Raw genomic sequence first — 15,565 nt, 5'->3', positions numbered from 1 at the left:
TTGTGCTAAAAGCTACAATCTCTTATCCACAGTTCAGGACAATTACCTCTCTCAGTTGATAGATGAACCTACCAGGGAAGATAATCTGCTGGACCTGTCAAATAGACCAAATACAATTTCAGAAAAAAAAGACAAAAAAAAAAAAAAGACAGCTGACAGCACATCAGGAAAAAAAGATGCACGCTCCAAGTCCACAGACCCAATTGGATGTAGTAACTCCAAAATAAAATATGGAACAGCGTCCAGTCCAGGTAAAAGATTCGAAAAAACTTTATTCCGCCATCATACAACGTTTCGACCAAATGGTCTTTATCAAGTATACTTGATAAAGACCATTTGGTTAAAACGTATGGTGGCGGAATAAAGTTTTTCGAATCTTTCACCTGGACTGGATGCTGTTCCATATTTTATTTTGCAGATACAATTTCAGATCTACAGGTCAGGGAGCATTTGGGAAGCAGTGACCATAACATGGTAAGTTTCAATGTAATTTTTAATCAACATTCAAAAGGGGAAATGCTCAAACTTGGAACTTTAAGAAAGCTGATTTCAACAAATTAAGGGAAGAGCTTAATCGTATAAACTGGGACAACTTCATGGTAACTGGGGATACTGAACATAAATGGGGCATTTTGAAGGAAATACTATTAGAATCCTGCAGAAAACTTATACCCTTTTGGTAATAAAATGTCAAGTAATAAAAAGAAACTATTATATATGAACAGGACAGTACAAAATTTAATAAGACAAAAACAAAGGGCAGTCAAAACTTGAAAGCCGAGAACCATGAAATGGCATTTCAGGAGTATAAAGATCTAAATAACAAATGTAAAAAAGAAATCAAGCTGGCAAAGTTATCTACAGAGAAACAAATCGCCAACGACATTAAAATAAATCCCAAATTTTTTTATAAATACGTCAATGCCAAAAAGAAAAAAATAGATGGTATCAGCCCCTTAAAAGATGACAATAACAAGATAATCACAGAGGACAAAGAAAAGGTAGAGATATTAAACAGGCAGTTTTCATCCATATTCACCAATGAACTGTCTGTTACACGGATCATTCAACAAGACAAAAATCAAAACTCACAAACTGATAGAACTAGTTTAACACAAAAAGAAGTGCCTTTACGTGTGAGCAATTTAAACATTAACAAAACCCCCGGCCCAGATGGCATTAATCCACACATACTGAGGGAATTGAGCTCAATAATTGACAGACCACTATATCTCATATTCTTATACTCTCTTGTAACAGTGGTGGTGCCACGGGATTGGAGGATGGCTCACGTGGTACCAATATTTAAAAAAGGTAAGAATATGAATCCGGGCAACTATCATCTGGTAAGCCAGACATCAGTAGTGTGCAAAATTTTTGAATTCATTATAAAAGATGACCTGCAGAAATATATTGTAGATAATTATAATAACTGACAACCAGCATGAATTCATGAAGAATAAGTCGTATCTAACTATCCTGTTGGGTTTCTATGAGGAGGTGAGTGCAAATCTGGATGTTGGTAATGCGGCTGATGTGATTTATCTGGACTTTGCAAATGCATTTGATACAGTTCCACATAAGTCTTAGGGTACTGTTACACTAAACGACTTACCAACGATCACGACCAGCGATACGACCTGGCCGTGATCGTTGGTAAGTTGTTGTGTGGTCGCTGGGGAACTGTCACACAGACAGCTCTCTCCAGCGATCAACGACTTCGGCATCGTTGAAACTGTCTTCAACGATGCCGAAGTCCCCGGGTAACCAGGGTAAACATTGGGTTACTAAGTGCAGAGCCGCGCTTAGTAACCCGATATTTACCCTGGTTACCATTGTAAAAGTTAAAAAAAACAAAACAAAAAAAAACAGTACATACTCACATTCTGATGTCTGTCACGTCCCCCGCCGTCAGCTTCCCGCACTGACTGTCAGCGCCGGCCGTAAAGCAGAGCACAGCGGTGACGTCACCGCTGTGCTCTGCTTTACGGCCGGCGCTGACAGTCAGTGCAGGGAAGCTGACGGCGGGGGATGTGACAGACATCGGAATGTGAGTATGTACTGTTTTTTTTTTTTTTTTTTTTACTTTTACAATGGTAACCAGGGTAAATATCGGGTTACTAAGCGCGGTCCTGCACTTAGTAAACCGATGTTTACCCTGGTTACCCGTGAACACATCGCTGGATCGGCGTCACACACGCTGATCCAGCGATGACAGCGGGTGATCAGCGACCAAAAAAGGTCCTGATCATTCCCCAGCGACCAACGATCTCCCAGCAGCGGACTGATCGTTGGTCGCTGTTACACATAACGAGATCGTTAGCGGGATCGTTGCTACGTCACAAAAAGCGTGACGTTGCAACGACATCGTTAACGAAATCGTTATGTGTGAAGGTACCTTTATACGGAAGCTCCATAAGCAAGTACTGGGGGAAGCTATATATAGATAGGTAAGGAATTGGCTAAATGACCGCAAACAAAGAATTGTCATAAATGGTACGTTCTCTAAATGCGATATAGTCAGCAGAGGGGACCGCAGGGATCTGTGCAAGGACCAATTCTTTTTCACGTCTTTATTAATGACCTTGTGGATGGGATTGAGAATAAAGTGCCAGTCTTTGCTGACAACACCAAATTATTTGGGATATTAAAATCTGACCTTCACATTACAATATTGCAAAACGATCTGAATAAGAGGACTGAATGGGCAAACACTTGGAAAATGAGATGTAATGCAGATAAATGTAGAGTAATGCACCTAGGACGGAGTAATCCTATTGCTGCATATACATTACATGGGAGTATACTTGGGACTACAGAACAGGAGAAGGACTTCGGTATTCTCATTACAAGTAAGCTGAGCAGCAGTTCTCAATGTCAAACACCTGCTAAAGCAAACAAGATTGTAGGGTGTATAAAAACAGAAAGAAAATCCCACAATCCCAATATATTATTACCCCTTTATAAAGCCACTTCTAGAATATGGGATCCAGTTTTGGGCTTCACATTTTAAAAAGGATATTCAGACGTTAGAATCAGTTCAACGATGGGCAACTAGATTATTACAATAGATGGAAGGCCTCTCATATGAGGAGTGGTTGGAAAAGTTGGGCTTGTTTAGCTTAGAAGAAAGACGCCTCAGAGGAGATCTCATTTACATGTATAAATATATGTGTGGTCAGTACAAAACACTGGCACATGACTTATTTCTTCCAAAGACCCTACTGAGGACCAGGGGGCACTCATTACGGGTGGAAGAAAGGTGATTCAGGCAGCTAAACAGGAAAGGGTTCTTTACAGTTAGAGCAGTCAGACGTGGAATGCCTTACAACAGAAGGTATAGTTAAATTAGTGACGAAATGTACAATTGGTGGAGAAAGGAAGATCTTGATGGACCTAGGTCTTTTTTTTCTACCTGCGTAACTATGTAAGAAGCCGCTGCTCTGCTGACGTGACATCAGCGGTAGTGGCGGAATCGCCGGCAGGAGCAGTCTGTGATCACTCTGTGCCAGCATACATTGGGCCGGGCACAACGTGCAGGTAGTCAGCACAACTACCTGCCTATTAGTTTTTAGGTCTTTAGCTAAAAAATTAAATAGTCCTAGATATCCGCTTTAAATCATACTACAGCTCTCATAGCTGCACTTACTTACTGACATCAGGATGGAGGCTGCTTGGAGATTAAAATTGGTATTAGACTATACTCTATAAAGGGGAATTCTGCTCTACATAAATAATCACTTATACACTGGATGGATGATAATTATTTCACTGATCATCAGAATTAGACTTGTGTCTCCCGCGGCTGAATTACTGTGGCCAGAAGGAGAGCTGAATGGAGCCGCTGTTCTACGTGCAGCCTGTTTCTCCTTTCTAGGTCAGTGCCTCTAAATTTTTATTTTTCAGCGACTATTCCGTCTTAACATGAAAGATGAGTATAATTAATGCACACACCGGACATTGGCAAAGGTTTATGTATGCGATATATCCTATACCATTTTGCTCCATGATGATGTAATCTAATGCCGGCTATGTTCTTGTAGTAGTCATGTTTGACCACACATACAGTGCTGTTGAGAGCTGTGAAATGGCCATGCTTGGTCCTATTTGTGGTGTTAACTTGTAAGCCATTCTCTCTTTCTTTTACATGAAATGCCGTATTTGGTACTGCCAAAAATTCAAAGAGAATCCACCACGTTGTTAATCATTTCCATGCCTTTTTCTACATGTCGTAACTGAATATATCAATTAGTCAAGTGAACGTTCTCGAAAATTCTGTGCGCTTAATAGCAAAGTTCAGCAAATTTTGAAATGAAGGTTATTATCTGTCAAAATATTTCTTTATTTTAATTTCAGAGGACATCAGGCTTATCTGAAATCTGGCCCACATTATGACTTTATCCGGTACCGGCAGTTGGTTCATGAGATTACGCAGGCTTTCAACGGCATCAGCAAAGAGCTTATCCAGATGAAGGATCGCTTCCGGGAGCTGCACGATCGACCTGATCTTTCTGAACACCTGGAAAAGATCCAGGAGCTGGAGAAGGAGAAATTAGAGCTGGTACTTGTTCTTACTAAGTGATATTAGTTATTTCTTGCGAGCCGGTCCATAATACTTTCTGTCTTGTCAGACTGCAAGATTACAGCTAGCAAAGCAGAATGCGCAGGACCACCCAAATGATGAGGCCCATCAAGAGGAGGTTCATCTTGTGAAACAGAAGTAGGTGCATTTTAATATATATTTTTATTTGAATAAGTAAATATTAAATTGCCCAAAATCTATTTAGTGTAAAACAAGAATGTGAAGTGTCTCAACTATTGTTATACCGTAATAGTATAAGCTGAACAGCGGGATGAGATATGAAATTAAGGCTATTTTTAGAATATTTTTTTTAGAATATAAAAATCTTGTGTTTTATATTCTAAAAAAAATCTTCCACTTTTTCACATACTTCCCTACAAGAAAGGGGGTGGGATTCTTTTAGGGGAAATGGGATGTCCTGATGCATGCTTAGGGTGCCGTCACACTCGCAGTATTTGGTCAGTATTTTATATCAGTATTTGTAAGCCAAAACCAGGAGTGGAACAAATAGAGGAAAAATATAATGGAAACATACGCACCACTTCTGCATTTATCACCCACTCCTGGTTTTGGCTTACAAATACTGATGTAAAATACTGACCAAATACTGCTAGTGTGACGCCAGCCTTACAGTGATACCAAGAAATAGATGTGGTGAAGAGTGCCATGGTGAGTATCTTTGTGGAAGAATGTCCCAGCAGTAATTCTTGCAACAAACGAGTATTGAACAGCAAGACACAAAAGAGAATAGTAAAACCAAAAACACTCAGTTTGAAAAAATGTTGCAGTAATCCGCAAGTGCTAGTAAAAGATGTAAAAAACAGGGTATTTGGTTGATACGTTTTTTGCAAAAAATGTATACTAAGCTGCTCTACCAATCTTCACGGTATACCCTTATCAGAGCAGTCCTAACTAATGTATGCAATCCCTATCTGATGTATTTAAAAACCTGATCATCTGTATATAACCTGTGTGAACAGGGTTCAGAGAGGAAAAATCCATGTGCGCATACAGGGTAGAACAGCTTTTGTGCAGATAGCCCAAGAGGAGTGGTGGAACTCCCCAGTCTTGTAGACACAAGAGAACAATTATGGAAACAGGAACACATGGGCTACTTGCACAGTGAACAAGTCTGTATGATCATGTTCACACACCACCAAGAAACCTGAAGACACAAAAGAGAATAGTAAAACCAAAAACACTCAGTTTGAAAAAATGTTGCAGTAATCCGCAAGTGCTAGTAAAAGATGTAAAAAACAGGGTATTTGGTTGATACGTTTTTTGCAAAAAATGTATACTAAGCTGCTCTACCAATCTTCACGGTATACCCTTATCAGAGCAGTCCTAACTAATGTATGCAATCCCTATCTGATGTATTTAAAAACCTGATCATCTGTATATAACCTGTGTGAACAGGGTTCAGAGAGGAAAAATCCATGTGCGCATACAGGGTAGAACAGCTTTTGTGCAGATAGCCCAAGAGGAGTGGTGGAACTCCCCAGTCTTGTAGACACAAGAGAACAATTATGGAAACAGGAACACATGGGCTACTTGCACAGTGAACAAGTCTGTATGATCATGTTCACACACCACCAAGAAACCTGAAGACACAAAAGAGAATAGTAAAACCAAAAACACTCAGTTTGAAAAAATGTTGCAGTAATCCGCAAGTGCTAGTAAAAGATGTAAAAAACAGGGTATTTGGTTGATACGTTTTTTGCAAAAAATGTATACTAAGCTGCTCTACCAATCTTCACGGTATACCCTTATCAGAGCAGTCCTAACTAATGTATGCAATCCCTATCTGATGTATTTAAAAACCTGATCATCTGTATATAACCTGTGTGAACAGGGTTCAGAGAGGAAAAATCCATGTGCGCATACAGGGTAGAACAGCTTTTGTGCAGATAGCCCAAGAGGAGTGGTGGAACTCCCCAGTCTTGTAGACACAAGAGAACAATTATGGAAACAGGAACACATGGGCTACTTGCACAGTGAACAAGTCTGTATGATCATGTTCACACACCACCAAGAAACCTGAAGACACAAAAGAGAATAGTAAAACCAAAAACACTCAGTTTGAAAAAATGTTGCAGTAATCCGCAAGTGCTAGTAAAAGATGTAAAAAACAGGGTATTTGGTTGATACGTTTTTTGCAAAAAATGTATACTAAGCTGCTCTACCAATCTTCACGGTATACCCTTATCAGAGCAGTCCTAACTAATGTATGCAATCCCTATCTGATGTATTTAAAAACCTGATCATCTGTATATAACCTGTGTGAACAGGGTTCAGAGAGGAAAAATCCATGTGCGCATACAGGGTAGAACAGCTTTTGTGCAGATAGCCCAAGAGGAGTGGTGGAACTCCCCAGTCTTGTAGACACAAGAGAACAATTATGGAAACAGGAACACATGGGCTACTTGCACAGTGAACAAGTCTGTATGATCATGTTCACACACCACCAAGAAACCTGAAGACACAAAAGAGAATAGTAAAACCAAAAACACTCAGTTTGAAAAAATGTTGCAGTAATCCGCAAGTGCTAGTAAAAGATGTAAAAAACAGGGTATTTGGTTGATACGTTTTTTGCAAAAAATGTATACTAAGCTGCTCTACCAATCTTCACGGTATACCCTTATCAGAGCAGTCCTAACTAATGTATGCAATCCCTATCTGATGTATTTAAAAACCTGATCATCTGTATATAACCTGTGTGAACAGGGTTCAGAGAGGAAAAATCCATGTGCGCATACAGGGTAGAACAGCTTTTGTGCAGATAGCCCAAGAGGAGTGGTGGAACTCCCCAGTCTTGTAGACACAAGAGAACAATTATGGAAACAGGAACACATGGGCTACTTGCACAGTGAACAAGTCTGTATGATCATGTTCACACACCACCAAGAAACCTGAAGACACAAAAGAGAATAGTAAAACCAAAAACACTCAGTTTGAAAAAATGTTGCAGTAATCCGCAAGTGCTAGTAAAAGATGTAAAAAACAGGGTATTTGGTTGATACGTTTTTTGCAAAAAATGTATACTAAGCTGCTCTACCAATCTTCACGGTATACCCTTATCAGAGCAGTCCTAACTAATGTATGCAATCCCTATCTGATGTATTTAAAAACCTGATCATCTGTATATAACCTGTGTGAACAGGGTTCAGAGAGGAAAAATCCATGTGCGCATACAGGGTAGAACAGCTTTTGTGCAGATAGCCCAAGAGGAGTGGTGGAACTCCCCAGTCTTGTAGACACAAGAGAACAATTATGGAAACAGGAACACATGGGCTACTTGCACAGTGAACAAGTCTGTATGATCATGTTCACACACCACCAAGAAACCTGAAGACACAAAAGAGAATAGTAAAACCAAAAACACTCAGTTTGAAAAAATGTTGCAGTAATCCGCAAGTGCTAGTAAAAGATGTAAAAAACAGGGTATTTGGTTGATACGTTTTTTGCAAAAAATGTATACTAAGCTGCTCTACCAATCTTCACGGTATACCCTTATCAGAGCAGTCCTAACTAATGTATGCAATCCCTATCTGATGTATTTAAAAACCTGATCATCTGTATATAACCTGTGTGAACAGGGTTCAGAGAGGAAAAATCCATGTGCGCATACAGGGTAGAACAGCTTTTGTGCAGATAGCCCAAGAGGAGTGGTGGAACTCCCCAGTCTTGTAGACACAAGAGAACAATTATGGAAACAGGAACACATGGGCTACTTGCACAGTGAACAAGTCTGTATGATCATGTTCACACACCACCAAGAAACCTGAAGACACAAAAGAGAATAGTAAAACCAAAAACACTCAGTTTGAAAAAATGTTGCAGTAATCCGCAAGTGCTAGTAAAAGATGTAAAAAACAGGGTATTTGGTTGATACGTTTTTTGCAAAAAATGTATACTAAGCTGCTCTACCAATCTTCACGGTATACCCTTATCAGAGCAGTCCTAACTAATGTATGCAATCCCTATCTGATGTATTTAAAAACCTGATCATCTGTATATAACCTGTGTGAACAGGGTTCAGAGAGGAAAAATCCATGTGCGCATACAGGGTAGAACAGCTTTTGTGCAGATAGCCCAAGAGGAGTGGTGGAACTCCCCAGTCTTGTAGACACAAGAGAACAATTATGGAAACAGGAACACATGGGCTACTTGCACAGTGAACAAGTCTGTATGATCATGTTCACACACCACCAAGAAACCTGAAGACACAAAAGAGAATAGTAAAACCAAAAACACTCAGTTTGAAAAAATGTTGCAGTAATCCGCAAGTGCTAGTAAAAGATGTAAAAAACAGGGTATTTGGTTGATACGTTTTTTGCAAAAAATGTATACTAAGCTGCTCTACCAATCTTCACGGTATACCCTTATCAGAGCAGTCCTAACTAATGTATGCAATCCCTATCTGATGTATTTAAAAACCTGATCATCTGTATATAACCTGTGTGAACAGGGTTCAGAGAGGAAAAATCCATGTGCGCATACAGGGTAGAACAGCTTTTGTGCAGATAGCCCAAGAGGAGTGGTGGAACTCCCCAGTCTTGTAGACACAAGAGAACAATTATGGAAACAGGAACACATGGGCTACTTGCACAGTGAACAAGTCTGTATGATCATGTTCACACACCACCAAGAAACCTGAAGACACAAAAGAGAATAGTAAAACCAAAAACACTCAGTTTGAAAAAATGTTGCAGTAATCCGCAAGTGCTAGTAAAAGATGTAAAAAACAGGGTATTTGGTTGATACGTTTTTTGCAAAAAATGTATACTAAGCTGCTCTACCAATCTTCACGGTATACCCTTATCAGAGCAGTCCTAACTAATGTATGCAATCCCTATCTGATGTATTTAAAAACCACTCCTCTTGGGCTATCTGCACAAAAGCTGTTCTACCCTGTATGCGCACATGGATTTTTCCTCTCTGAACCCTGTTCACACAGGTTATATACAGATGATCAGGTTTTTAAATACATCAGATAGGGATTGCATACATTAGTTAGGACTGCTCTGATAAGGGTATACCGTGAAGATTGGTAGAGCAGCTTAGTATACATTTTTTGCAAAAAACGTATCAACCAAATACCCTGTTTTTTACATCTTTTACTAGCACTTGCGGATTACTGCAACATTTTTTCAAACTGAGTGTTTTTGGTTTTACTATTCTCTTTTGTGTCTTCAGGTTTCTTGGTGGTGTGTGAACATGATCATACAGACTTGTTCACTGTGCAAGTAGCCCATGTGTTCCTGTTTCCACGAGTATTGAACAGCTTTGCTTTTGTTGATTGGCTGCTTCCCAAAAATGCTAGCGAACCCCCTGCTCTCACCAGCCTAGCTATTGAATCCTTAAACCGGTGACCGATCTAGGGGCCAATGAGCTGTTCTCTCTACTAATTGTGTGTGCTGTGGCCAAATGGCCCACAACACCTGTCTCAGCAGCTAAGTCCACCTTCTCAAGAGGAGAAAAATAGGAGGAAAAAGGGAGGGACAATGTTGAAAACTGTCCAGAAATTCCTGGAGAGTCGAGAAAAATATACTACTTTTTTCTTTGTTTATAAATAGACGAGTGTTTTTTTTTTTTTGTAGCTGTAGAATTTTATACAGATTAGGGTACCTGTAATAATCAACATTTTACAGTTTACAATGACTGTTGGGAATATCTTCATATGAGAATTATGGGCTGTAGACATGTCTGATAAAATCTTAATTATTTATTATGGTTTTCCAATGTGTCTGTTAAAGATGTCCATAATTTTTGGATGGTGTCCATAACAAAAAGCACAAAGTTCACATATGATGTGAATGAAATTGCGGTACTTACTTTTAGAGACTTTTTGTGCAAACAGAGCTTTTCTTAGACATGAAAACATTCCTTTTTCAAGCAGAATCCACTTCAGATGAGTTTTGGATTGTTTCTTTGTCCAGATGTGTTCTTTGCAGCCTTTTGATTGGACAGTACCTAGTTTGGAGCGGTTTCGTTAAGATCTGCTTCAGAGAAGTGACATGTAACTTTCTCAAAAACTGTTCAGGCAAAAAAAAGTTAAAAAAAATAAATTCCTTTTATGAACAGTAAAGTGGATTTCCCATGGAAATGAGTAGAACTTTTTTTCCAACAGTTTTTCAAGTACTTTTTGACGAGGATTTGGGAGATCGTCCAGTCCGAAAAATGCTTAAAAAAATGTACATACCTTAGTAGAATGGCATACATTGTCTTTTTCAAGAGTGCACACCCACCAAGTGTTTCAAGAAGAGGATGCTACAGACAAAGCCAATTTTTTTTTTCCTGGAGCATCTTTTTTAGCATTATTTTTGGTAATCTATTGAGTGATTATTCAAGGTTTTTCCTTCCAGTGTTTTTTTTCACTGTTTTCCAGCTTTTTTGTGACTTTTTTTTTTTTTACTGGCTGTGAGGCAGTGAGGGGAATCATATTCGAGGACTGTTATGTATCCCCCAGAATGTGCTTAGTGGCATACTGAACTGCTGGAGTGCATTGTAATCACAGCCACAGCTGTGGTTACGATGCAAATAAAAGGAAGTATGATCTTTGTCAAGTTATTTGACCAAGTCAGTTTAGGAAAACCTGTCTTGGGCTTTTATTTTTGGATAGATCCGTTGGATGGTAGTGGGACGGATCCCCCCCAAGCCGGGTCTTACAAGCGGCCCATGGCTACGGTTTACATTTAAACCTGCAGCTAAGTTTGGGTGTGTCAGTTTGTGTTCGGATTTCACATGTAGTACAGCTGAAGGTGCTGTGGATGTATGCCTGGTTGTGTGAAGCTAGCACAGAACAGAGCCAGCGATGTTAGCGACCACAATAGCACTCGAGAACCATACGGGGGTGCAAGTGCCAGCGGCACTGGACTTTATTCCTGGCTGCGATCCGGAGGTGAGCAATTTCATGTGTGCAGATTTTGGACAATAAAGGACATTTTATTAAACTTGCCTGGATCACTGTCTCACTGAATTCATTTGTGGAAACGACGCTCCCTTATGGTGGAGAAAATGGGCCGTGTGAATTGAGACATACCCCAAAGAAACCTGCATGTCAGTGATCAATCCTGCGATGTTACTTAACAGTTGGTTCTCTCCCAGGCGCAACAGCAGGAGTTGCAGGAGTTTCAGCAGCAGCAGCAGACGAACAACCTGATTCTGAAACAAATTGCAGCCCTGCGAGACGGCAGAGGTTACTTTTTCCACCATCTGTGAGGAGATTAAACATACAGTGGGAATGGTAAAGACCCTTCCATAAAGGACTGTTTTGGGAAGAGACTTGCCGCTGTTCTAGTCTCTATGGGGGAGCAAAATTAACCCTCCCAAGGTAAAGGTATAGCCTAGCACTGAACCCGAAGATCTCGAGTCAGGGATACCTGCTGTAGGGGTCACCATAATAGGGAAAGAGTGTAATTACGATAGGTTTCCCCTAGAGGTCTTGGCAGGAGAGGTTGAGGAGACCACATTAGTTCTGGATCTGGATGTATACAGGGGTACTTTGAGACAGCTCAGCTCCAGGAGCCTATACTATCCCATGAGAACAGGTGATAGTGATAAATGGGGTGGCACAGCAACCCGGCGCAGAGGCGGTTTTTCCTCGTATGGTGGTCAACCAGGAGTTGTTATACTGGGTTGACAAAATCCGTGACCGAACAGCTGGTAGTGCCACAATCAGACTGACAGGAGGTGCATGAGATAACTCACACGTGCTGGTAGGTCAGTTAGGAGTGAAAAAAAACGCAGGAGTGTATTTTGCAGTAGTTCTTTTGGCCCAGGGTTTATGCTGAGATTCAGAGGTTTTGTGAGTCGTGCCCAGAATGTCAGCTGACCATACCCTCATCAAACGTGTGTAGTCCATTGGTTCCTCTGCCGGTTTATAGAGGTACCTTTTAAGTGGATTGCTATGGATATGATGGGGCCAACAGTGAAATCAGCTCATGTATTATGCGACTTGTTACCCGGAAGTGATTCGTCTTCGTCACACCTCTGCAAAATTTATTGCCCTGAAGCTGTTTGCCATCTTCTGCCACATCATCATGGGATATGATAGATGATTTTTACCTAATTTTGCTGGGAGATCATCACCGCTGACAGATCTCTTTAAGGGACAGAAGTTGGTCATGGTATGGTGGAATCCTCAGGTGGGGGACGCTTTCTAATCCATGAAGTTGGCGTTGTACGGATAGCCCATCCTTATCTATCCTAACTTTAGGAACTGGTTTATCGTGAAAACCGATGTCTCTAAGGTATGGCTTCGAGCGCTTCTGTTGCAAGAGGTGAATGGAGGCGAACATCCGGACACTTACTTCAGCAGGAAACTTACCCTGGCAGAGAAAAATTATATCGTGGTGACGAGGAAGTTCTTCACCATCAAATGGGTTTTGGAGTCCCTACGCTGTTTACTGGGGTGACAGCTACGCTTGGTGACGGACCACTCGCTCCTGGTTTGGATGAGAAATGCTAAGAAGAGGAATGCTCAGCAGATGGTTTCTATCCTTGCAAAATTTTTGCAAGGAAAGGGAATGCGGACGCCCTGTCTCGGACACCCAGTATGGTGACAGGTGTTCAACCTCACAAGTTTGAACAGAGGGGGGGATTATGTGCGACAGTGAGGTGCATCATATTCATTGGCCATTATGTATCCACCAGAATTTGCTTAGAAGCATACTGAATTGCTGGAGTGAATTTTACTCACAGCCATGGCTGTGGTTACCATGCAAAATAAAAGTAAGTGTTGACTGGGTCAAGTTATTTGACCAAGTCAGTTTAGGAAAACCTGTTTTGGGCTTTTTTTTTTTTTTTTTTTTGAGAGATCTGTAGGATGGTAGTGGGATGGATCTCTCCCTCCAGTCAGGGTCTTATAATTGGCCCATGTCCACGGTTTTCATTGAAACCTGCAGTTAAGTTTTGGGTATGTCATTTTGTGTTTGGCTTTTACATGTAGCAGACTAAAGGGAATGTTAAAAGTGCGTTATGTTCCTTTCCTAGGACCTACATCATGCTCATGACTGCATTATTTATTGTTTCCTCCTTCCAAAAAAAGTTGTGGGACATTCTCATACTGTTGGGTATACTGTTGATTACAGAGAGTACCCAACTTAAGAACATTTTATGTACAACTCCTGGTTAACGAACGTCGGCTATTCAAAATAAATAAACACTTGATATTCTGACCTCACCGGCTACTGTTTGTTCCTCTTCTTCATTCTGCAGTCAGGCGCCGCTTGTCGGGCTCTTCACTATAGACCAAGACTCCACGTTGGTCACTGCGTGTCATCATCACAACTTTATGACGAGCACTAAGGTCCAGCCTTGACGCTTCTAGAATTCTTAGCCTATAGTGAAGAGCCCAGAAATGCAATGGACCTGACGACGGAATGAAGAGGACCGGACAACATCCGGAGAGGTCAGCGCTGATGTGAGTATATTGGATATTTTTTGAACTTCTGACATTCATAAAATGGTTAGACACTTTTATATTTTGATGATTTTATAGCATGTCCAACTTTATATTGCTATACCAAGGAAAATCTACAGTTTTGGCATATTTGACATATATATTTTCCTGTATGGGACCACTTCCATTGCACGTTCTTTGATTATACATATGATAGCACTTTCCCAAAAGGCTATTGGCATAATTGTGATTTAAATTGTTATAAAAAAATATTTATTTCCACTGTTAGAGTGACAGATATATATCACTAGGACGACACCTTGAAAGCACCTCAGTTCTAAACCAGGAGTGCAGCCCCTTTTCTGGGTGTTTCATAAACACTACCTAAACTTCTATACTGTGAGTAATGTAAGCCAGATGTATATTATTTATAGTTCCCATTCGTTCCTCTAGGATAATTAAAACCGTGGAAGCAATCAGTGAAGTACTGCAGGATTTCAAGTATGATTGTGAAGAAATAAAATGACGTCTGCCCCTTTGGAAGCTTCAGAGTGGAAAGCGGAGCCTTTAGTATTTGGATCTGCACTGTAACAGAGCCTGCTCTGTCTCATCTGCTGCCCTCTTGGGTGACATTCTGGCTCTCTATCAGTAGGTGTTCTTACCAGACATGGCAGGGATATGTCTTCTTGCACTGCAATCTTGACTGAACTTCAGATTCAATGTACGTTTCTTTCCAGTGGATTTTATTGGGTATGTGAAATATGCCTTATGATGTGTTTCCAGTTGTACTCATATATTTCTTTTTCTATTGCTTCACATCATTAAAGGTTATAATGAAAATTTTCTCCTCGTAATAAAAAAAAAAAAGAATTGTTACAATTTATTTTGTAATCTATTGTCTCATTAAAGAACTTTTTTTTTAATACCATTGAATATTTCATTTAATTAATGCAGTAAATATAGAAAAGGTAGGAAGGAAGATTCAGAACACTTTTTTTTTTTTTTTACAAAAATTGAAGTAAAATTTGGATCTACCATCCATTAATTAAGACATACCCAAAATAAACCATATTACCGGTACATACAAGTTGTAACACATCTGAGCACTCTCAGGGAAATGTTTGTATTCTCCAACGTTTTTAGTTGTCCTATATGGTGGAAATACCACGATATTATGAATTAGGGGAACCTGTCAGTATGTTAATGCTGCTCTAACCAAGGAATTCTGCAGGTTTGTAGGGTCAACAGTTGTTAAAGAGACAGGCACAGGAAGAAATGTCCTCTGGGCAGGTCCCCTTCAGCTGGCCCAGCTTGATTGACAGGTTTCTTCATAAATGCTTAGAGAATCTGTCTGGAGATTTTGGCTTCCCCATCTGAGAGCAGCATCATGTATTCTGATTCGTGAGCCTAAAACCTAACTGCGCCTTCACAAGCACTTGTCTTTCCGGCTGCTGCTGCATACTGGAACCATTTCACCCACATTGGTTTGTTTCCTGCCGCCGGAATTAAACTCATCTTTTATGATTTGCAGCAGCAGGGAGCAAATCAATGTGGGCAAAATGATTCCGGTAAGCAGGAGC

The 15,565-nt window shown here is 40.3% G+C and overlaps 1 protein-coding gene across 1 annotated transcript in view; it reads left to right on the top strand.

The window, feature by feature from the left end:
* REX1BD (required for excision 1-B domain containing) overlaps positions 1-14,910 on the top strand; it is a 52,119-nt gene extending 37,209 nt beyond the window's left edge. Inside the window, exons 3-5 of the mRNA XM_069740536.1 lie at positions 4,357-4,561; positions 4,632-4,720; positions 14,439-14,910. Of these exons, the coding sequence (XP_069596637.1) occupies positions 4,357-4,561; positions 4,632-4,720; positions 14,439-14,511 (367 nt within the window). The 3' untranslated portion in view covers positions 14,512-14,910. The remainder of the gene's footprint in view (positions 1-4,356; positions 4,562-4,631; positions 4,721-14,438) is intronic.
* Positions 14,911-15,565: the final 655 nt, after the last annotated feature.

The sequence above is a fragment of the Ranitomeya imitator genome, chromosome 1, assembly GCF_032444005.1.
Source record: "Ranitomeya imitator isolate aRanImi1 chromosome 1, aRanImi1.pri, whole genome shotgun sequence".
NCBI lineage: Eukaryota > Metazoa > Chordata > Amphibia > Anura > Dendrobatidae > Ranitomeya > Ranitomeya imitator.
Note: the sequence above shows the minus strand (reverse complement) of the source record. Positions and strands in the feature narration are given on the sequence as shown.